The 25,263-nt window shown below is 30.9% G+C and overlaps 1 protein-coding gene across 1 annotated transcript; it reads right to left on the reverse strand.

Moving 5' to 3' along the window:
• Positions 1-12,532: 12,532 nt before the first annotated feature.
• On the reverse strand, positions 12,533-14,134 carry LOC107639481 (uncharacterized). The gene has a single exon (XM_016342989.3). The coding sequence runs from the start codon at positions 14,006-14,008 to the stop codon at positions 12,695-12,697; it is 1,314 nt and encodes a 437-aa protein (XP_016198475.1). The 5' UTR covers positions 14,009-14,134; the 3' UTR covers positions 12,533-12,694.
• Positions 14,135-25,263: the final 11,129 nt, after the last annotated feature.

Raw genomic sequence — 25,263 nt, forward strand, 5'->3', positions numbered from 1 at the left:
ATATGAGATATGTATTTAAAAAAATAAAAAATATTATATAATTTAATATTTTTATATATATTATTTTTTATTATGTGATAGATTTATGTCTTAATTATTTAATTCACTAATATTTTTCATTTAACTAATTTAATATCATACCCTCAAGTCTTTGTAACTTTTAAATTAATTTTTATATAATAATCTCTATATTTATTTAAAAAAAATTATTTATTTATTTTATATTAACATATTTAAAATTTATATTATTATATTAATAATAACTTACGTAGTTATATTTTGGTAATCACATTATGTAATTTAGATATTCTTTTCTTATAAAAAATACTTATTTTATTCTAAATTTACGTTGTTGAAAGAAAATTTTTTATAAAAATATCTTATATCTTGTGTTTTATAAAGGTATTGTGTCTTTCAAATAATTAATAATTTATCATTTATTTTCAAATTTTTTAAATTTTTTGAAAGAATTAATTTTAATTAATAAGATATGTGATAATTTTTAACTAAACACGCTATAAATTATTGGTACTTTATAATTTTATAATGTACTATTGATGTTGTTATGTTTCTTTTATATAACTATCATATTAAAAATAAAATTGTGAAAAAAATTTATAATTATATATATATATATATTGATAAATATTTTAAAAAACTAACTCTAATAATTATATGTTAATTATTTTTATAAAATAAAAAAAAATTATCTAAAATTCGGCCCCTTCATATTAAATTTTCTGGATCCATTCCTGTATATAAGTGTGTTTTTAATCAAGTCTAACTGAGTTGGCACAAGTCTAACGAAAAAAAAAAAAAACCACGCGCATATGTTATTTTTTTTTTACGTTTCTGCAACACAAAATTTTTTGTTGAAGAGTACAAAAACTTATTGATATAGCACAATTTTTACACACATGAATATTTAAAAAATTTTTCATAGTATATAATTTTTTGTTGCGGATGTATTTTATTAATTGGCTCCAAATATGTTTTTGCTCCAATATTTTGGGTATATATGTGATCCTTCAAAAATTTTTGTATTACATACCAAAATTTTTGTGCTATATTATATACTAAAATTTATGTAATGCATGTATTTTATTAGTTGGATATCAATATTTTGAATATGCAATCTTTTAAAAAATTTTGTTCGATATCAAATTTTGTGCACTGTGCACTAAAATTTTAGTGTTATACATAAAAAATGATGTCCCCTGATTTTTTAACATATATGAAAAGAAGAAGATAAATATCACGACAATGATAATGAAAAAAAATGAAAAAAAATATATAGAAGAGAAGTAATTAAATAAGAGATTAATACCCTAACCAAGAAGAAGACAATAACCACGATGACAATGTTATTGAAAAGAAGTGCGAAAAAGATGTTGAAAAGGCACCTGCATACACCAAAGAAACTTGATTGGACCTCATTTAAAAAAAAAATTGGAAGCCTAACTTTATTTTATATATATATATATATATATTATTGGTTCTACCAGTTTTCACTTTAAGTATTTTTTTATGGAGTTTTTTCCAGTGGAAAAAGTATAATTTGGACCTTAAAAAACCAAACAATAAATGAAAATATCCAAAAATATAGAGAGCGGCCCACAAATAATAAATTGTATTATTATAACAATTGGAGCAAATGTAGATATAAGCTAATCTTAAGAATTGTCTAAGGTGATGAAAGTATTTTCCAATCCTTTAAAGTTTATGAACGAATATTCTAAATTTGTGGCTATCATTTATGCCATATAAGCATTATAATTATATCTACTTTAACTCCAAAATTTTAGTAATAGTAAACGATATCGATTTGACAAAATAAATAAACCATATTCTTTTTTAATTTATAATAAACCACAACTTTAATTGCAGTTGTATGAAGTCAATGGTGAGTTGTTTATTGAGTTCGAATGAGTTTTTGTTAATACAAAATATCTGTTATATATTTTATTATATATTATTAATTTTTTAACAAAAATACATTATACTTTTTATTGTAATTAAAATTTTTTTCCCTTTTTATTTTTTTCTCTTTATCATCTATTTTATAATATTATTAAAATATGATGTGTATATAGGGCTAGCAATGGGTAGGGTAGGGTAGGGTTTGGACCCTACCCTAACCCTACCCGCGGGTTGAAAATTTTATTAAAAATCTACCCTATCATATCTGCGGGTTGAGAATCTCTCAATCCTAACCCTACCCGCAACCTAAAATTCTAAACCCTACCCTACCCTACCCTACTCGCAGAAATATCAAATTTTTTCAAAGTAAATATAAAATTCAATCATTTCGAATTTTATACATATTAATAACATAAAAAAAAAATTAATGCTCTAAATTACTAAATTAACTAACTAGTATAGTGGTTGTTTATTTATTGTAAGTCATTATATAAGGGAGGTTGTGGGTTTAACTCTCACTTCCTTCACTATATACCTAATTTTTTAAAAATATGTGTTATATATTGTAACACCCTAACTACCAAAGTTCACACTTCCGGCTGCGCGACTCTGATAGCTCGGACATTACGACGACACTTATACTATTTAATACTAAAATATGGGCCTATTTAAAACTTTAAACCGCAAAACCGCTCCCAAAAATACTTTCGTTCGACAAAGTACATCCATAGATACTATACAACTTACAAAAACTCATAAAGAGTACATCCATATATATACATATATATATAAATAACATTACAAGCATTAACCAATACAATTCCTATCCCTCTTACAGAATATATCAAGATAAGGGCGAGGGTACAACAAGTAATAATCTAAAGCAATACAGAGCATTTCAACAACTAAATAAACTCTTCGTGACTTCTGCGCCCATATCCTGAAAGGGAAAAAATGTAGGGGGGTGAGAACATCATCCTCGAAAGGGTTCTCAGTAGAGGGTTTTTGGGAATTACTATAATAGGATACGTGGAGATAAACCGTACCAGTGATTAATAACCGTCTTATGCCTCTTTTCAAAAACAAAGGTTTACAATAAAAGAGAAATCTGAAATCCTTTTCTGAACGAAAGAGGAAACTGTTCATTTAAAATAATATTCAAAAGCCTTTCAAAAGGTTTATCTATGCTGAACCAAATTAGCCTTTCATACATTTCCAAACCATAACCATAAAACCGAAACCAACCATCGGTCCATCTCAATTCAACCACGACTCTAGGCCCAAACAATCCATCCAATAACCAATCACCACAATCCAACAGAGTCCCAGTTGCAAACACAGATAGGAAGTTCAAGCACAAACAAATAGTTACAGCAAGTAGAACAAGTAGCAGTTAATCTCAAGTAATCACATAGGCAAACCAAGTACAATATACATACGCAAACAATGTCACATAGATGCATATGATGCATGCCTGTCCCTAGTGGCTGATGATATCATCTGTCGGTTATAGAGCCAACCCGACAAGTCCTGGTAGCTAACCATTGGACTGTCCCTTTGTCGTACATCCCCAATTCGAGTTATACTCATCATAAATTTGATCATAATCATGATCCATATCCATCACCCTCACTGGTGAATATTCACGGGGGCGAGCTCATCCGGGACTTTCACAGTGCCCGGCCACACTTACGACATAGGGTCAGCAGAGTCTCGAGTCTCCACCTGGAGCACGTGGTGGCTAGCCACTGCTTCTTCCCAGGGAACTCGTGCCTCTGATAGTGGAAGTGCAAATCACAATTATCAATAATTCAGCATATACATGCATTCATTCTCATCCATGGATCAACATCCATCTCAGCCATTCGGCTCACGGTTCAATCCAGAACCAGCCAATATTCATATCATACACAGCCATTCTGGCTCACGGTTCAATCCAGAACCAGCCAATATTCATATCATACACAGCCATTCCGACTCACAACAAAACAACACTTCCACCATTCAACATCATCAAATTCATAAAATCGGCATTTAAGCCATAAATCACTTTTCTCAATTCATTTCACTTTGAAATCAAGTTTCAACTCTTTTCAGCCTTGGCTTTAAAGATCTCATTTCTCAAATTATCTCAGGCTCATAAGCCACTTTTACTCAAGGAAAATTCCCTTTTTAAAACAAGCCACTCTCGGCTTCCTCTTTCCAGAACTTCCAAAACCATGGAAAGTTAAAGATTCCTTTTGAAACATTCAAAATCACCCATTCAACAATGGGATTTTTGTAACAAAAGTTCCTCGGTAGAGTCCCAAGTCCTTAGGGGAGAATAGCATAACTCATTTCACCAAATTCATTTAAAGTCATTAAAACCTTGGCTTTCCGATTTGAGTAATAAAATAGGATCTAAGCCAAATCGAGTCACGTAATCATTTACTTTTTTCAAAGCCGTTTCCTTTACTTAGGCAAAACCAGCTTCAACCCCATGATAAATTCTAAAGTGTTTCAACTGTTCCAAATTATTTTAGTCTTGCAAAAATTCAGAATTCAAAGAGTACTTAAAACCTTTCTCAAAACATTTCAAAATGAAACTTGTCAATAGACATTCAGATTCTTTCAAAGTCATTGAAACTTCTTTAATTGAAACCCCCAAGTCAAATTCAAAGGCATAAATCCTTCTCACATTCAAACAGCTTTAAAACACAAGTTTCATCTAAATAACTTTCTCCTAAAAGAGATACAATGCCTTTCTTAAGAAGCAAGACTAAATCACAATTTCCTCTTCACTAACTCATTTCGAAATCATGAATTATCCTTTTCTTGATAATTCAAATAAAATAGTAGAAGTCTTTAACTCATCATTTTCCAGACAACATTTCAATAAAGACTCGGATTTTATAGAAATTTCGGCAACACCTCCCTTAAAACTTGGACTTTGCCACCCGGTTCGGGTCCCAACTAAACCGCTCCACAATCCTTTTCAACAGCCCAAAATCCAAAATCATTTCAAGGCAAGCCAAATCCAACGATCATCTCAATTCCATATTCCAAGAAAACCGTTTCAAAAATCAAATCATTATCAGCCAAATAAACTCATTTCTAAAGTTTCAAAGAAACAGTTCAGTAACAATCATTAATCAAAACCAGATCATTTAAAGCAAGCCAGGCTGAATTCAAGAGTGTATTCTATTTTTCACATTCTTAAGAAAATTCATTCAACTCAAATCAATTTCCAATGGATTAGACTCGATCTCAAAGCTTTAAAAGAATCAAATTCAAAAGCATTTCGTTTCACAAAACCACACAACAATCCAGCCAAACAACATTCATAATCATTAAAGACAATCAAACAATACATAAGGCTGATACAATCACCAAATACATTGTCTCACATCAGTATCCATATGTAATAATTCCAACATATAAAATATAGTTTTCGAAAAGCGCCCCTATCTCAAAACGCAAAACCATAACCCAAACGCATCACCGGAACTCTCAATCAACCCGAATTTACCAGCAGCTTACATCACAGCTTTGTTCACTTTCGCAGTAGCAAGGACAACCCTTTCGCGCAACACGTGGCTCTGATAACTTAATCCTAGAAAACATTATTATTGCGAAAGCCTTAAAACACATAACGGGATATGAATGGGGAAGCTTCAATACAAAGATACTTACTGTAACTAAAGAATACTGTCTGAACCAAAGAACAGAAGCCTCAGCATTGGTTCCGATAGCTACAGAACCGCCCTTGGCAGCCAGAACCACCGTGACTCAGCCTGTTCCGTTAGTAGTTCCAGCGACAGATGAAGCAGTCCCCAAAACGAATACTAGTTGCAACAGAAATCTCCAAACAGAGCCAGCAACTATCTCCAGTAAAGGCAGCGACAATGTCACTTACTATAACCATTTTATTCAATACAGCTAGTGTCAGCAACAATGCTTCTAGGTAGAAACGAATTGATGGAACAAGAGGGAATCGGAAACAGGGTAAGGCTTACCCAACAGTAGTGGTTCTCACGGTTCAAAATGGAGCCAGGGCAAGGCCAGAGCAACATCAACTCCAACAGCGGCAGTAGTTCTTTGTCAGATTCCAAAAATCCAGGAGCAGAGGCAGAAAGGCATCTCCTCTCCTTGATTCACGCGCCGCTGCTCTTCTCTGTACACATAGTAACAGCGGCTCCCTCTGGTAGCAGCTCAGATGGTGGATACCACCCACGGCGACGGCGACACTTTCTTCCACAACCGTGACAGCAGCGGCGATGGAAGGGCAGCGTTGCTTCCTCGCGACCCATCCCTTTCCCTCTTCTCTGTTCGCAGCTCCAACGGCGGCGGCCAAGGACGGGTTCGACGGCGGCGACGCGACGAGCTGGTCGGCGACGAGGAGAACGGCGGAGGCCCCACGCTCGGCGACGGTGGCAGGCGGCGATGGCTTCCCCACGGTGGCTCCCTTTCGCGTATCCTCTCTCTCCCTGTGCGCGAGTTCAGCAGCGGCGAGGCAGTGAGGAGTGACGCTCTTCCTCCTCCTCGGTCAGACGACGGCGCGATGGCTACGGTGAGACCAGCACGCCGGCGCGAGTCTTCCTCTCCTCCCCCCTTCTTCCGCGACTCAGTCTCCCTTTCCTCTCTGTTTTTCTGCTTCTGTTTCTTTTCTTTCATGGAGAAAGAGGAAAAGAAACCGTGTGTGCTGCTGTCCGTGGATGAAAGGGAAGACATGGTAGGGTTTCGGCTGCTGGGATGAAGGTTTTAGGGTTTTGTTCATTTTTGAAAATTAGGGTTAGGGGCATTTTAGTAATTTCAAATAAAATGGGAATAATATATTGATTGAAACCCAAATGAAATCCAACACCAATTACATATAGAAAATATTATTTGTTCACCAATTTCACGAATTATTTTCAATAAAATATCCAAATCAAATAATTAGAAATAATATACTTAATTTTTTTATTTTCCAAAACAGCAGTATTAATATATAAAATATTTATTATTTAATCCAAATCATATAAAAATCCTTATTATTTCACAACTACCAACTTTATAATATAATTATAGAAAATAATCCAATAATTATCAAATTGGATAATAATCATAACTTATCTCAAATTCAATAAATCAAAATTTGCTTTAATTTTCTTTAATAAAGAAATTTCTGAAATTAAAGCTACAGAAACACTGAATTTAAAATTAGCTAATGATAACCCTTTTTCAAAGGTTTTGGATCTTACATATATGATGTGCAGGTAGAGTAGGGTAGGGTACGGCTATTCTATCCTATCTGCAAGAATACCCGGACCGTACCCTATCCTACCCGCAGCGGGTCGAGTAGCCTACCTTACCAGAACGGGTTGAACCAAATTGAATACCCGCAGATAGAATATGAATTGCCAGCCCTATATGTATAACTAGAATATAAAGGATATAAATTTAACTAATAGATTTATTATTTAAAATGCAAATCTAATTGTGTACTTGAATTTTTTAAATTTTTATAATACACAAATTTAACATTCAGATTTATGTATCTGAATTTTTTAAAATTTTTAATGCATAAATCTAACTATTACATTTGTGTATCTCATCTAAATCAATTTTTTAGATTTTTTTTCTCTCCTTAACAAATTTGACCCTCCAATTTATTTAATAACAATTTAAAAAAAGTTAAATCCATATTAAAAAAAATACCAACTTTTTTAATAACCGTGCATTACACATCAATTTATTCTATATAAAAAAATTAGTCACTCTATTTTTCTTATATACTATTATTAATTATTAGTTTGACAACCAAAATATATCACATATTATTTGTTAGTTGTAATTAAAATTAAAATTTAAAATCAATATTTATATTTATATTATATTATTAGTTTGACAACAAAAATATAGATTTTTTTATTTTGAATTATTTAAATATTTTATTTATTAAAATGAGCAACATGTACTTTTTAAACTACCATTATACATCTCAGATACAAAAGGTAAAAGATAAATAAGTATAAAAGTCGAATATTATGTATCCGAAATAAAACACCTTAAAAAAAATTCAAATACACTTATAGGTATATATTTAGAGTGTACAACACTCGAGATAAAACCAATAAATATATATATATATATATATATGGTTATTAAATAAAAATAAGTAATAATGAATAATAAATTATTAATTAATTTTATGAAAAAGTTTAGGACCAGTAACTTTTGTGTTTTGTGGCCGGCACTTAACCATTAAAAGAAAAGTGAGTGATCTCCCATCATTAAATATAATCTCACACCATTAAAAATATTATTGATGGCCAATTGATGGTTACAAAAAACAAAAATTACTAGCTCCCTAACACTCCTCAAATTTTATTTCGAAACAAAATACTAAGCTAATTGTAAGAAGAAAACTAATATATTAACTAAATAGATAGATATATAACAATAAAAAATAATTATGTTATAATTAAATTAATAAATATTTATTAAAAAAATTAAATATACGTCTTCGAATTAAGATTTAGAATTACAGTTTTTGGTTTTGAATTTTTAGGGTTATTTTTGTTAGACCTATAATCTAATAATATTATTATTATCGTAATATTGGCAATTAAGACTAATAATAATAATAATAATAATAATAATAATAATAATAATAATAATAATAATAATAATAGACCAAAAAAACAGTATAAAAACGAAAGATTTTAAGAAGGATAATATTAGTATGACTATAAGGTTAGTTTATATCTACATTTGTCCTAATTGTTACAATAATATAATCTATTATTTGTAGACTGTTCTCTATATTTCTAGATATTTTCATTTATTGCTTGATTCTTTAAGGTCCAAATTATACTTTTTTCACTGAAAAAAGTTCTCTAACCTTATAGTCATACTAATATTATCCTTCTTGCAACAATTCACTTTTATACTGTTCTTTTTCTATTATTATTATTATTATTATTATTGTCTTAATTGCCAATATTACGATAATAATAATATTATTAGATTATAGGCCTAACAAAAATAATCCTAAAATTTCAAAATTAAAACTGTAATTCTAAGTCTTAATTCGAAGACATATATTTAATTTTTTTAAATAAATATTTATTAATTTAATTATAACATAATTATTTTTTTATTTTTATATATCTATCAATTTAGTTAATATATTAGTTTTCTTCTTCCAATTAGTATTTTGTTTCGAAATAAAATTAATTAATAATTAGTTATTCATTATTATTTATTTTTATTTAATAATCATATTATTATACCTATATATATATTTTAATTTTTTGGCTTTATCTCAAGTGTTGTGCACTCTAAATATATACATATAAGTATATTTAGAATTTTTTTAAGGTGTTTTATGTCGAATACATAATATTCGACTTCTGTACTTATTTATCTTTTACTTTTTGTATTTGAGATGTATAATGGTAGTTTAAAAAGTACATGCTGCTCATTTTAATAAATAAAATATTTAAATAATTTAAAATAAAAAAATTATATTTTTGTTGTCAAACTAATAATATAATATAAATATAAATATTAATTTTAAATTTTAATTTTAATTACCATTAACAAATAATATGTGATATACTTTGGTTGTCAAACTAATAATTAATAATAATATATAAGAAAAATAGAATGACTAATTTTTTTTATATAGAATAAATTAGTGTGTAATGCACAGTTATTAAAAAAGTTAGTATTTTTTTTAATATGGAGTTAATTTTTTTTAAATTTGTTATTAAATAAATTAGAGGATCAAATTTTTTAAGGAAAGAAAAAAAAATTTTTAAAAATTGATTTAGATGAGATACATAAATTTAATAGTCAGATTCATGCATTAAAAATTTTTAAAAATTCAGATACATAAATCTAAATGTCAAATTTGTGTATTATAAAAATTTAAAAAATTCAAGTACACAAATATATGAGAATTAGATTTGTATTTTAAATAATAAATCTGTTAGTTAAATTTATATCCTTTATATCTTAGTTATACACATCATACTTTAATAATATTATAAAATATTTTTTTAATATTAAAACTAAAAAGTGAAATAAAGTAGATGATAAAGAGAAAAAAATAAAAAAAAGAAAAAGAAAAAAAGAATTTTTTTAATTTTAATTTTTTTAATTACAATAAAAGTATCATGTATTTTTGTTAAAAAATTCATAATATATAATAAAATATATAACATATATTTTGTATTAACAAAAGCCCATTCAAACCCAATAAACAACTTACCATTGACTTCATACAACCGCAATTAAAATCGTGGTTTATTATAAATAAAAAAGAGAACATGGTTTATTTATTTTGTCAAATCGATACCGGTTTACTATTACTAAAATTTTGGGGTTGAAGTAGATATAATTATAAAGCTTATACGGCGCAAATGATAGCCACAAATTTAGAATATTTGTTCATAGACCTTAAAGGACTGGAAGATACTTTCACCACCTTAGACAATTCCTTCTTTATCTTCCAATCCTTTAAGATCTATGAACAAATATTCTAAATTTGTGGCTATCATTTACGCCGTATAAGTATTATAATTATATCTACTTCAATCCCAAAATTTTAGTAAATAAAGCAAATCGGTATTGATTTGACAAAGTAAATAAACCATGTTCTCTTTTTGATTTATAATAAACCACGATTTTGATTGCAGTTGTATGAAGTCAATGGTGAGTGGTTTATTGAGTTTGAATGAGCTTTTATTAATACAAAATATCTGTTATATATTTTATTATATATTATTAATTTTTTAACAAAAATACATGATACTTTTTATTGTAATTAAAAAATTAAAATTCTTTTTCTTTTTCTTTTCTCTTCTTTATTTTTTTCTTTTTATCATCTATTTTATTTCACTTTTAAATTTTAATATTAAAAAATAATATTTTATAATATTATTAAAGTATGATGTGTATAACTAAGATATAAAGAATATAAATTTAACTAACAGATTTATTGTTTAAAATACAAATCTAATTCTCATATATTTGTGTACTTGAATTTTTTAAATTTTTATAATACACAAATTTAACATTCAGATTTATGTATCTGAATTTTTAAAAATTTGTAATGCATAAATCCGACTATTAAATTTGTGTATCTCATCTAAATTAATTTTTTAGTTTTTTTTCACTCCTTAACAAATTTGACCCTCCAATTTGTTTAATAACAATTTTAAAAAAATTAACTCCATATTAAAAAAAATACCAACTTTTTTAATAACTGTGCATTACATACCAATTTATTCTATATAAAAAAATTTAGCCACTCTATTTAATTTTCTTATATACTACTATTATTAATTATTAGTAATAGTTTGACAACGAAAATATATCATATATCATTTGCTAGTTGTAATTAAAATTAAAATTTAAAATTGATATTTATATTTATATTATATTATTAGTTTGACAACAAAAATATAGATTTTTTTATTTTGAATTATTTAAATATTTTATTTATTAAAATGAGTAACATGTACTTTTTAAACTACTATTATACATCTTAGATACAAAAGATAAAAGATAAATAAGTAAGAAGTTGAATATTATGTATTTGACATAAAACACCTTAAAAGAAATTCTAAATGCACTTATATGTATATATTTAGAGTTCACAACACTCGAGATAATAAAGCTAAAAAATTAAAATATATATATAAATATAATAATATGATTATTAAATAAAAATAAGTAATAGTGAATAATAAATTATTAATTAATTTTATTTCAAAACAAAATACTAATTGTAAAAGAAAATTAATATATTAACTAAATAGATAGATATATAACAACAATATAACAACAAAAAAAAAAATTATGTTATAATTAAATTAATAAATATTTATTAAAAAAATTAAATATACGTCTTCGAATTAAGATTTAGAATTACAGTTTTTGATTTTGAATTTTTAGGATTATTTTTGCTAGACCTATAATCTAATAATATTATTATTATCGTAATATTGGTAAATTAAGACGATAATAATAATAATAATAACAATAATAATAATAGACAAAAAAAAAGTATAAAAGCGAAAGGTTGCAAGAAGGATAATATTAGTATGACTATAAGATTAACCTATATTTATATTTGCCTCAATTGTTATAATAATACAATTTATTATTTGTAGGCCGCTCTTTATATTTCTGGATATTTTCATTTATTGGTCGATTCTTTAAGGTCCAAATTATACTTTCTCCATTGAAGAAAGGTCCAACTTCATAATAGAAAAGAATCTTGTTTTTCTTCTCAATATATAAATTTGAGATCTCTTGGAAGCCCACCATATATCCTTTCCCATTCTCTGTCATAGATTTCAATTACTTCCATCTTCATATTTCTAAAAATCAATCTTGACAACACTGCCACACACAATTCTTGAGAACTGTGCGGCTATAGAATATAGGGTTATTGGAATTGAGTATATTCTACAAATTAAATCACAATGAATTGACACAGAGAGAGAAACATCCATCTATCAAAGGTACAATATAAGAGATCACATTGGAAAACTTTTGTATATTCATGGAGTGTTTACAACTACATATTTAAATTTATAATTATAAATAATTATACAGAAAATTAGAAAATGAGTAATTATTTTTAAAGCACACATTACAATTTACATATGCTTTAAAGATGATACAAGAACCTTTTTATATCAAATTAATGCAATAGAGAATGAATCAAGAAATTCAAGAAACAATGTATTTTTTTTTTATTTAGTAATAAAAATCTTCTAAAAATATTGAACTCTCTTTAATTCCTGGTGACACCATAGCAAACAACGCAGTGATCAGTGAACAATCTCGCCATAACACTTCCATCTTCAATATCCAGCTTTCTAGTCCTCTTGTTCCACAAATGAAGTGTGTATGTACCCACTCCATACATTAATTCCCTCACCTTATTCTCCACCCAAATTGACCCATTTTCATCTTCAGGCTTCTTGTAATACTCCGGAATCTTGTTCCAATCCACAGGATAAAACGCCTTTGGGGGCAAAATAGTAATGTCATACCCTGGTGTGTTTCCAACTCTCCCCACAACTCTTGAAACCATGTATGGACCATTATGCCCCCATCTATTCCCATCAAATGTTTGTGCAAATTCCTCAATGAAGTCCAAAAGAATAGGGTGTTTCTTGTCAAATACCATAACTGCGTTGTTCAACCTCAACCATTTTTTTGTCACAGGGTCCATATTTTGTGCTCCAATTGCATTACTCAGTGATGATAAGTCCTTCAAGAAAATCAAATCTATGTCCAAGTAAACGCCGCCGTACTTGTAAAGTACGGCGAGGCGAATCAAGTTGGAGAGGTTATTGAACAACGGGACGGTTCCAGGGTCCTTGTTGCCGCTCTTTAGCTCTTCGAGCCAAGATTCGGCAGGGGTGTTCAAGACCAGAACCGGCAAATCAGGTGCAATCGCGAGCACTTTAAGCCCGCGATCTATCAAGGGCTTCAGGATCCGATACCCGAGTACCGAATCCATTGAGCTTGATAGGATCAGCAAGCAACCTTGAGGGTGGACTTTAAGAAGGGTGTCCATAGTCATGAACTCCCTCTGGCCGAAGAATTTCGCCGGCGAAAGCCATATGGCGTAAAAGAGCGTTGAGCAATTTTGGGTGAAGAAATTAGAGACTCTTGCATGGAATGAAGAGTCATTTCTTGATTTTAGCATTTGAAGCTTAGGAAGCTGTGACCTAAACCATGCAATTCTTTGTGGCTTTGTCATTTGAGGCAATGGAATCATAAGATCTTCATTTTCTTCATAATCTACCTCTCCTTGCGTATTTGGCTCCATGTTGGAACTATGAGAATTTACACCATTATTACCCTTTGCAGAATTTGATGACAATGTCTCATTTGTTTCATCACTAGACTTAGAAGTTTGATTTTGGTTTGTGGAACTATCAGTTGAATTTGATGAAGAAGACGACGAACTGATATTTCGATCAGAATTGAAAAGGATAATAACAACAAATATCAAGGCATAGATTACAACGGAAAATTTTGTAATGCGGCTATGACTGAATATACTCTCATCATTGGAGGTTTTCTTAGCACCCATGATTGTTATGCCTATAAAATGTTATGCTCTTTTAGGCAACAAATTTGAATATTGAATATTGAAGATGTAGTACGGAGTGGAACTAAATTATAGGAGATGACACAAATTTATGCGTTGGTGTTGGAGTTAATAGAAATGAATCGAAATAAATAAACCTGTCATAGAATTTTATTTATAAACATGTACGAATTATCAAGGAATAATTTTAAGGGTACATCACTACAATTACAATGGCTCGTAGCTAGCTAGAAATAATTTCCAAAGGACATGGTTGTTTTTGTCATAATTGCAATGGTTTCTTTATTTAGAATGAAATCGACACATACATACATGTGATACATTTTCTAGGATGTGTGATCGAACACAAATAAAAATTTTGATTGAGGATTTGAGGTTATATGTTTAAATGGTTGATATAACAAGTTGGTGCGAGTTTAAGATTTTTACAGTTTAAGATTTTTATAATAAATAGCAGAAGAGGTAGGATTTGCCTTTGGTGAGTTTCTGAGTGATGCGGTGCCCAAAAGAGAGATAAAGTATAATGATTACTCTGTATTCATAGAGTTAGACACTAATGTCATGTGTGTCTCTTATTATTAGGGTTAGATTTAAACTCTGAGAATGAGCTCGGTATACTTAGTCATACATACCATATAATATAACATAAAAATTAAGAAAAATAGAAGAGGGTCATTGGTTCGGGTAGGTAATGGATTTTGATAGTCAAGTCCAATACATGAACCAATTGTTCATCTGTTCTAATCAAATTTTACCCGTTTGACTTGATTACCTAAAATAAACCGAACCAGTTGTATCAGATTGGTTAAATATTCGGATTCATCCGATCGATCTGATCTGCTTATGCCTCCTAACTAACAATATTCGTATAATTTTTGAAATGAGAAAGTATGAGGAGCCAATGAAATATTTGTACAATGTGTACAATAATGGAGGTTTATGGAATATTAGAGATATAACCATTAGTGTTACATTTTTCTATCAGTTGAAGTTTTTGGGATGAGTGGTATCATGATATGGTATTAGAGTGCTAGGTTCGAAAGGTCAAGAATTCGATTCTTGGTGAACCCCAAAATCAATTTAATCTTTTGGGAAGATGTTTATTATCCCTAATACTTGGATGGTTATTCTAGATAGTATGAGAGATGTTCATTTTGTAACTCAATAACCCATTGTACACATTGTACAAATAGTCCACGCTAATTTTTAAGATTTTTTATATTTAAGAGACACTACTTATTAGCTTTAATGATTAAATAATATATGGTCTTTAATTATTATTTTCAAAAATTTATGGTACATTAATCTTTGAAAATGAAAAAAATAAAGAGTAATTACCCAAATCAATCCCCAAAAATTTTTAAAGTGGATATTTTAATCTTAAAAAAAATTAATTTACAAAAACATCTCCACAGTTTTACGCTAACAAACAAATTAATCTCCAATCTATTTTTTGACGTAGTAATTATTCAAATTAGTCTCTAAAAATTTTAAAAGTGGATATTTTAGTAAAAAAAAAAATTAATATACAGATTAATTTTCAATATTTTTTCTGTCAAATATAACAGTCTCCCGTCTATTTTCTGACGTAACTCACTAGCAGAGAATGCTGAGTTGGCACGCAAACTCGCACACGTGACAGTTAAGTGGATGAGACTAAAAATGATCATTCTTTATTTAAAATGAAAATTTCATTTGTAATATATGAGACTTATAACTTGCAGGAGAATTGTTCTAAACTTATATCTTAATAAAATAAAATATATATTTTACTTTTACTATATATCAACCTTTATTATTATTAGTTTAACTTTTTGCATGTGAATGATAACACTAGTATATTGATACACACTTTTTGTTAGAAACAAGTAAGGTGAATAATGATATTGGGATACGATGAGCAAAGAGAAAAAGTTTGGTGGCATGGGTTTCAAAGATCTTAAAGCTTTCAATTTGTCAATGCTAGCTAAACAAGATTGGAGACTTCTAATCAAACAACATTCTCTATCCTACAAAATCCTTAAAAATAAATACTTTCTCCTTACCTCATTCATGAATGTTCAGACTGGAGTGCGTCCATCTTGGGCTTGACAAAGTCTGCTGCAGGGAAGAAAAGTCTTAGAAAAAAAGGAATGAAGTGGAGAGTGGCAAGGAGAGGCTCAGTGAAGCTTTGTGATGATCCCTGGTTTGGTTCAGCGGCACCTTTCATGCTCCTCCGGGTGGACAATAGAGCCCAACACATCCTTTGGGTTAGACAGTTACTAGATGAATCTGGAAATTGACACCAACAATAAATTAGAAGCATGTTTAACCAAGACATAGCTGACATAATTTGCCAAACAGAGTTGGAGAAAAAAGAAGATAGAGTTACCTGGGTTCATCACAAGTCTGGAAACTTTACAGCAAACTCAGGATACTCTAGCATATATGTTCTATCACTCCTCAATTGAACACCTACTAGCAAGATTTAAGGAGAAAGGAATTTGGAAATCTTGATGTGAGCCAAGCGTTGGTTCAGAATTTTTCTAAATAGAAAGAATCACTTCGTTACAAGTATAGTTCCAAACTAACAAATGACCCGTATCAAAGTTTAATTTATTTGTCACAACACAAACCAATAAAAACCGAGAGTATTAGATCTCGGGTCATCTCTCAAAGGAGTTTTAGTGATGTATGCATGTCATCGACTATACACTACTAGAAAACTAGTTATTATAGACGGATATTTCCGACGGATTTTATCCCACGGAAATACAGACAGAATTTTAGAGGGATTTTTTGTCGGAAAACAAAAAAATGAATTAGCATAAATTACAGACGGAAAAGAGAATCCGTCGATAATTCTGTCAGAAAAATTAATTTTTTTCGTGAGAAATGATTACAGACGGAAAATCCGTCTGTAATTAATTAGACAAAAACGTTACTTTTTATGAAATTATTACAGACAGATTTTTCATCTATAATTTAAAATTTTTCGTCGAAAATAATAATCTAAACTTACCATTACCCGAGCTCCATTCACACCACACAAATCAAATGAGATAAACCCAGCCCACAGCATTCCTCACCCTTCTTCTCTATCAACGCGCTACTTCTTCTTCTCCTTTCCTCACCCACAGTACCACCGCCGGCCACCTTAACCGCCGCAACTACCTTCTCCGTCTTCTCCTCTCTTTTAAACACTGAACCAGTAGAACATAGCCCCTGTCTCTCTCGTTCTTTCTAGTTCGCAGAACAAATCAAGCTCAAGCTCCTGTTCTCTTCGTCTCAGGTGAGCTCCAGCACGCCGGCGCCACCTGTAGCAGCGTCTGTCCCCACCACCGCCGCGCCTCTCTCTCTCTCCTTTTATCCCCACTCAGTTCTGGCTCGCATATCTTCTCAGTGTCACAGCCATCATCTCCTCCAGTCAATGCTTCCAGGTTTTGGTTTTAAAATTCTTTTAATTTCTGTTGAGTTCAATTAATTTTGTTTAGTTAGTTTGATTTTAGTAATTAGTTTAGTTAGCATTGTTTTCTGATGAGTGGATTTTTAGGTTTTGATTAGATTAGGTTTAGTTAGATTTGTTTTTTTCTGATTTGAGTAATTAGTTTGATTTTAGTAATTAGGTTTTTCAATTTTTGGTGTTTCCTTTCACTGCACTATCTTTTTTCTTTTGCTGCTGCTTCTTGCTGTAGTGTGATAGTGATCCTTCTAAGAGAATACGATTATGGATTATGCTTTACAAAGGTTGAACTTAGTGATATGCTTAGAGCTCTGTTAGCTGCAATTCTTCTATTCCATATGTCTTACTAATGAATCACCTGCAATTTATTGATCCTGAATTGAGAACTAAATTTGGAATATATATATTTTTTCCTCCGAAGTTCTTGTGTAGCATTCATGTAATTCTATACTTATTATTTGGAATTTATCTATCATTTTCCCTTTCTCAATGCAGATAACAACAATTGATGCAGCAATTTATCTCAGAATGGCAGGATGGCCAACTTTGCTTCCATCTAATCAACTTTCTTACACAGAGAACTTCCTATGCATGCTTGATTCTCTGTACGTCTAACTGTTCTTTCTGTCAGGTGATTTGAAAATGCTTTATTTTCGGTTTTTTTTTCCTTTGTGATCTCATTATTTAAATAGGATTGTCATTTATTAGTCAAATGAAGATCCTTATTTAGCCTGTGTAGCACCTGAGGTTGCTATGTTGGTGCCCTTTCTCATGATTCCATCTACTATTGTTTGTGCTGCCTCATATTGTAATTGTTGCACTTAAAATTACTGTTAAGTTTCTACATTACTTTGTCCTAAGCTCGGCTCCAGATTGTGCTTTTTCTTCATTACTTTGTAACTACCTACAGGTAATGCCTCTCTTGTCCAACATGTGAACTTAGTTAGTTGTGCTGAGACTGATTGATTTAAATTGGTAGAAACTCGCTTAAACTTTGAATCAAAGCAAGATAAATTATCAAGGTCAGGAGAACTTTACAACGGTGCTTATTGTGAATATAATAGTTTAGTATTAGCAAATTAATTTGAAATTTGGAAGTCATGGTCAAGTAATTAGCCAAGTAGACAACCCAATTTAGTCTTCATTTCATTAATATGTTTTAATTTGATTTTAATTTTGATGACGACAAACAAACCAGGTGCTTCTGTTTGTCTTTTGGCTCATGGATGTATATATTTCTCAAGAACTTAATGTGGTTCGGTGGTTCGATTTCAGTGGTGATAATAGAAAACTCCAAATGATTGGTGAGAAGATGGATGCTCTGTTCCAAGGGCTGATCAATGAGCATAGAAGCAAGAAGAAAAGTTCAAACACCATGATAAAGTTACAATATAGGCGTTTTGAGGTTATCAATAAAGTTACATAGTCTTAAGTGGATTCTCTTAAGTGGATTCAGGTGTAGGTTATCAATATCTTGACTTTGTTCTGACTTCTATGATTTTAACAGAACACATTGTAGAATGAGAAGAAAGCTTGTTGTAACTGACAGGTTAGTCATTTTGCTCTGTTACTTGCAAAAGGGAACTGTAGAAATAAATGGTCATGGTTTATAATTGCTGTTGTTTATACATAAATATTTCTTTCTTATAGCCTAACAATATTTATTACTGATGTTCATATACCTTCTTAAAAGGATTCTGTTGATCTTAAATCAAAGAAGGCAAAGGTCCTTGTTGAGGTAAATCTATATTGCACCCTTCAATTGAAAGGCAAATTCAGTTGCCAAATATTAGTATAGTTGTGATGTGTGTGTGAAGACCATTTAGAAGGAAGAATTTTTGAAACTCTGCTTTGTGACAGCTTCTATATCAGCAAACTCTATAAATAAAGAAGAGAGCTGTGTCAATACAAACTGTGTTTTTTTCCCTTTGCTGATTAAAATAAATAGAATATATAGAATATTATCTCAATATTTCCATTAATCAATGTCACAAGGATCTGGTTTTTAAGATTTCACGAGTTGCCTTATAAGCCATGAAAGTAATTAGGTACCTTGAAATATATTCTTTTTCTGGTTGAATAAGCCATTAGATTTTCTTTGTGCCAGAATTTCTTGTGCCAAAAAGGGAAGCATTAGTGAGAATTTCTTTGTGCCAGAATTTCTTGTATATCAAGAATGTTGTTGTATCATCAAACTTAACTCCTTGAGGCACCAAATTTAAGAGAACAATGGTTTTCTCTAGTTGATGATTTGCTGCATTAGCTCCAACAATGTGAACCTGGTTGCAACTCAACAAAAGACTGGCTGCAATTTCCTCAGCTAGCTTGAAAACTAAAGGGAAGAACTTGTATATTGCAATGCTGATGTGGAGTTTACCTTGAAGTGGCCACACACAACCACAAGGAGATCCAGGAGGTGTATTTGTCAATGGCTCTGAGTAAGTCACCATCATGCAATCTAAAAGGAATAGGATCAATATAAAATCTTGTTTGTTTAAATTGTTGAAAATGAAGGAACTAGTAGTGTTAATAAGTAATGTAAATAGTTATAGTTCTGTCAATGGTTTAATTTTTTGGGTATCTTTTTATTGAGATAGTGAGATATTGGCCAATGATGTTGAAAAATAACATCCAAATTTATAGGTATCATGTAATAAATATTATGTTTATCTATATGATTTTTGGCTTCTTTTTTTCAATTTACAGTGTATTTGATGGAGGAAATTTAAAAAATAAACCTAAAGTATTTATTTTGCAATGAAAAAATTAAAAAAAATTTCTATTTTACTTTACCGATGGATTTACAGACGAATTTTCTGTCTGTAATCATAGTGTGAGATGATTTTCCAAGGTTCAAATTATAGACAAAAAATCTGTAGAAAAATCTGTCTGTAATTACAGACAAAAAATTCGTCAGAAAATCCGTCTGTAATTACAGACGGATTTCCGTCTGTAATTACCGACGGAAAATTCGTCGAAAAGTTCGTCGTCTTAGGGAAATGGATGGAGAATTTACAGAGAGAAAATCCGTCGGTAACTGGTAAAAATCCGTCGGTAATTTTTCGACGAAAAAAATCCGTCGGTAAATAATTTCCGACGAGGCTTTTACAGAGGGACAAAATCCGTCGGTAATTTCATCGGTAACCAAAAATTCGTCTATAATATAGACCAAATCTGTCTGTAAATCTGTCTGTATTAAGCCATTTTCTAGTTGTGTATGAGAATATCGGGAGTGAGATAGCAATTGACAAAAATTTAAATAGTAAGAAAGTAAATCAAACAACTAAAGAAATCAAAATGCTAAAAGACATCTTGGAAAGGATTGAGATTCAAGGTTTTTTATTCTAATCATTGACCACAAACATGACAATTATGATAAGTCAACCCTACATCGAGGATAAGTCAAATAGGCGTAATTGAATTCAATCTACAAATCCTAGCCAACTCACTAATTAACTTAGTGAAAGACTAGCGTTAGTGGAAATCAAATCAACTAACAACTCTAAATTACCAATCAATATTGGATATCAATGACTCAATGTCACCTAAGTCTCCAATCCCAAGCCAAGAGTGTAAAAAACTACACTAAAACTAGAAGAGGTATTTTATCAAACACTTAGCATGCATAAAAGAAAAGTATATTAAATTGCAAGAATTATTAAAATCTAAAGCTACCAATTGTAAGAAAACAATAATAATAACTCAAGAAAACATCAATAAATATGAAAATACTAAATTACATTAAAGAAAATTGAGATTGACAATAGAGTGCATAATCCAAAATTGACAAAATAAAGAAACTAACAAATAAAACTAAGAGAATTAACTCAATTGAACAAGGAAGGTATAAAGGACACTATCCTAGAACAAGATCAATTACTAAAACTAAAGAGAAATTGACCAAAGAACCCTAAATTCTAGAGAAAAGTGCAACAACCCAATTTTCAGTATGTCTAGATCATACCGAAAACTGAGTGCTACCAACTTGTCTTCCTAATTATTATCTATTATTTAGTATATGAGCCAGATTCGTTGTTAAAACGTAGTTATTTTGTGAGGTACTTTTTTTTTTTGAAAATATTTGGACTAATAAACGGAATCATTCACAATCAATACGCAAATAATAACAAATACAACAGTTATAAACAACCACACTTATATACATCTCAAACAGTTAACAATATTCAGTTATCCAGCCTTTATTAGAGTAAAGATCTTTAGTTAGAACACCCCTAGATATAGCTAGATAATAACTATATACATATATATACAAACAACATCCCATGCCCTGACCTATTCAAGAGATCCCTAAGCTGGCGCCTAGACTAGCCTTGACTCTATACTCACCTAGTCCCTCTAAACTACTAAAGTGAGGGAAATTACGTTCTAGGTCTTCAAAAATCGAGTCAGGTGGAACGTCATCAAAAGGTGGAACATCATTTACTACTCCTCTGGACGATCATACGTTGTCATATGACGTCTCACTGGTACTTCATCATGTAGCCACATAACAGGAGTCTCGTATACAGGATTTAGATTAAAATTTGCATACGAACGGGGTGCAGACGTTGGCTGGTCTCACAGTATATACATATAAACAGAGAACGAGATTCACCCTAAACTCAAAAGACTACCTAGAGCGGAATCCTCTTTGCGAAACAGTCATCAATAGATTACGGAAGGGTACTCCTGCTTCCATCTGAAGGGGAAAGGGAGAGAAGGGGGTAAGAACTGGGGTGTTCTTAGTAGGACCAGGGTTATTAGTTAAGTTCATTAATTTTGTGCTATTTAGCAGACGAATAGCTGAATACAGAGAAGAAGTAGATAGAAAAAATAGACAAATAGAGAAAATAGAAAAAACAGAAAGCAGAGCACATATAGAAGAAAACAAGAAAATAAAACACAGACACAAAGAATAGGATACAAAAAAAGAAAGCATATATTCATACAATAATCATAACAGAAGAAATGCACAACCAAGTATGATGCATGTCTGTCCTATGCAGGCCATGAGCTCACGTGTCGGTTTACACCCTGCATCCTGACATTACCTAGGAACTAGTCCTAGATATGGCTTTATCTCTGTAGGTGAACTTCGGCCTACAGAAATAGCACTCCTGTAAGTGAACTTTGGCTTACAGGAATAGTCTAAACACAACACAACAACTTTCTGTAGGTGAACTTTGGCCTACAGAAATGGCATCTTTGTAAGTGAACTTCGGCTTACAAAAATGGCGCCCCTTTAAGTGAACTTCGGCTTAAAGGAATAACAACTCTCTATAGGTGAACTTCGGCCTACAGGAGCAATACCCTGAGATACACAGTTGATATTCACTGCAGGTGAACTTCGACCTACAGGAATAACAACTCACTGTAGGTGAACTTTGGCCTACAGGACCTCTAGGGCTAACGGAAAAGCAGCAGATAAACATACAAAAGAATATCATGCCACAAGGCTTAACTCTTTATTTTTATACTCTTTTCCTCTATTCTCTTTGTTATACTACTCTTTTCTCTTTGTCTCTTTACTCTGCTCTGATTACTCTTTTCTCTTTGTCCCTTTGTTCTACTCTGGTTTCTCGTTATCTCTTTACTCTGCTCTGATTACTCTTTTCTTCGATTTTTATCTTCAACTTTTTATCTTTCCTTTATCTTTGCCTCACTAATATGTTATTACCACTCCCTAAGTATTTTATGAAGGTAATTATGAGATTCTAAGTTTAAAATTGTCTTTCTAAAACTTTTACGAAAAACTAGTTTTTCCGCATTATTTTATTATTTTTAATAAAATATTATTTTTAATTAAATAATATTATTTAATATTTTATTATTATTTATTATTTTATTATTAAATTTTCAAAATTTTAATTCGTTTTAACTTTTACTTTACAAATTGACTTTTTACCACCCGTAACTTTTAATATTTTTACTTTAACCACCCTAACTTTTGAAAATTACAAAATAACCCCCCAAACACCAAAATATTTACTTCCTTGCCCTTTTTAAGATCTAAAGCCTGTTCTTCATTGTTCTTCACCATACTTAAAGTGTTCTTCGTAAATTCTTCAGATTCTTTCTTTATTTTCACCTGTTTTTCAATCTTTTCAGTAACCGATTTTTGCCAAAATTCATAATAAATTAGTAGCCACTAAAACCCCATCTTTTTCACTTTATTTCAAAACTAAATCAACCCCAATTTAAGTCCTAGGGTTTATTTTTCCAGCTTCACTCAAGAATATGTTTCATAGCTTGAATATCATCAAATTTTTATCAAAATTTTAACAAACTTTCACCAAGAATAGCTCATATAAGCAATCAATTTCAAGCATAACCAAAGTATACAACAATCATCCAACTCAAACACAATTAATCAAGATTAATTTCACCAAATCCTACCTTGATTTGTTGCTCCTAATTTCGGTTATGCTTCAAGTGTTCTTTAAGCACTTTTTTCCTCCTAAATCACATCAAGAACAACTATAAACACACAAATTTTCAACTGACCGAAACTTCATATGAGTGTTAGGATGAGATTCCTCTCCTTAACCTTGCTGGAATTTGAGGTTTGTTAGCCCTCAAGTCAAGTTAAGAATGATTCCTAAGGAAGAACATCAAGAAAATACATGTTTAAGCATGTTTGCTAGAAAACTGAATTGAAAAAGGAGGGAGGCAGCCATCTCACCTGAATTCCATCCATGAAAAGTTACATGGTTATGTAGAGGAAGAAGAGAGGATCATTTTGGTGTAATCAGAGTTTTGATTTAACTTTTAGTTCAGAAGAAATCATGCTTTAAAGATTTATGAACCAAGAACTTTCTCTCCTTTTTCTCTTGATGATCTTCGGCCACAATGAGCAAATGAGGCAGCCTTGGAGGTCTTGGGGGGGGGTGAGAAAAGTCCTTCTTGATGATGATTGGCTAGTTTGGGAGGTGGTTGAAAAATATCTGAGGTGTATAATTACTAAAACTAGATTATTAGAACATACACTTAACAACACTTCTAGAGATTAATATCTGAGCTACTAGTATAAATGAAACTAGTAACATGATTAACATGAGAATATAAGATATATGATGAGGCATTAGCATTGCTAAAGTCATCAGAAAGTGCTGGTGTTAATCTGCACCAGTAGACTATGAACCCGGTTAAACCAATCTCCTATTTTTAACTAAAACAGATCAAATAATATTATAATATTATTCAAGCATCTCTAATATTAATATAATAATATTATATTACTATTTCTCTTCTCTCAGGAATCGAGTCTGGTTCGTCAAACTGAGACTAATTACAAAAGCCAAAATAAAGAACTCCTAACCGAGAAGGCTCAAAAACTAGGTTCTTTGCGACTGTGTCGTCAAACTTATCTCAAAAGAGGTTATTGCTTATTGATGACATAATGATGATATAGATTGAGGTGCTTGATGATATATCAAAGATGTTCCCTTTACTGATCTTCCGGAAAACTTCGCATCTTCAGAAAAGATCTCGTGTACCCGAAACTAGGTTGTTACATTCTACCCTCCTTAAAGAAAATTTTGCCCTCAAAATTTAACATGCGCATAAGAAGTTGTAGTAATACCTATCATAAACCAAATTATAGTGTGGTACTCACCTCGAGTGGAAGGACTTGATGCATTGTTGTTGCCAGCAGTCACGGTAAACACCCTTCCTTGTTGCTGTGGTCTAGCCGGATCCCGAACAAACCTTCTTGGGCAAATCCTAGCTATGTGTCCAGGTTCTCCGCAAGCATAACAATGGTTTGTCCCAAACTGACATGGTCTGTTGCCATGAT

The sequence above is a fragment of the Arachis ipaensis genome, chromosome B4, assembly GCF_059453495.1.
Source record: "Arachis ipaensis isolate K30076 ecotype BB chromosome B4, ASM5945349v1, whole genome shotgun sequence".
In the NCBI taxonomy this organism is placed as follows: domain Eukaryota; kingdom Viridiplantae; phylum Streptophyta; class Magnoliopsida; order Fabales; family Fabaceae; genus Arachis; species Arachis ipaensis.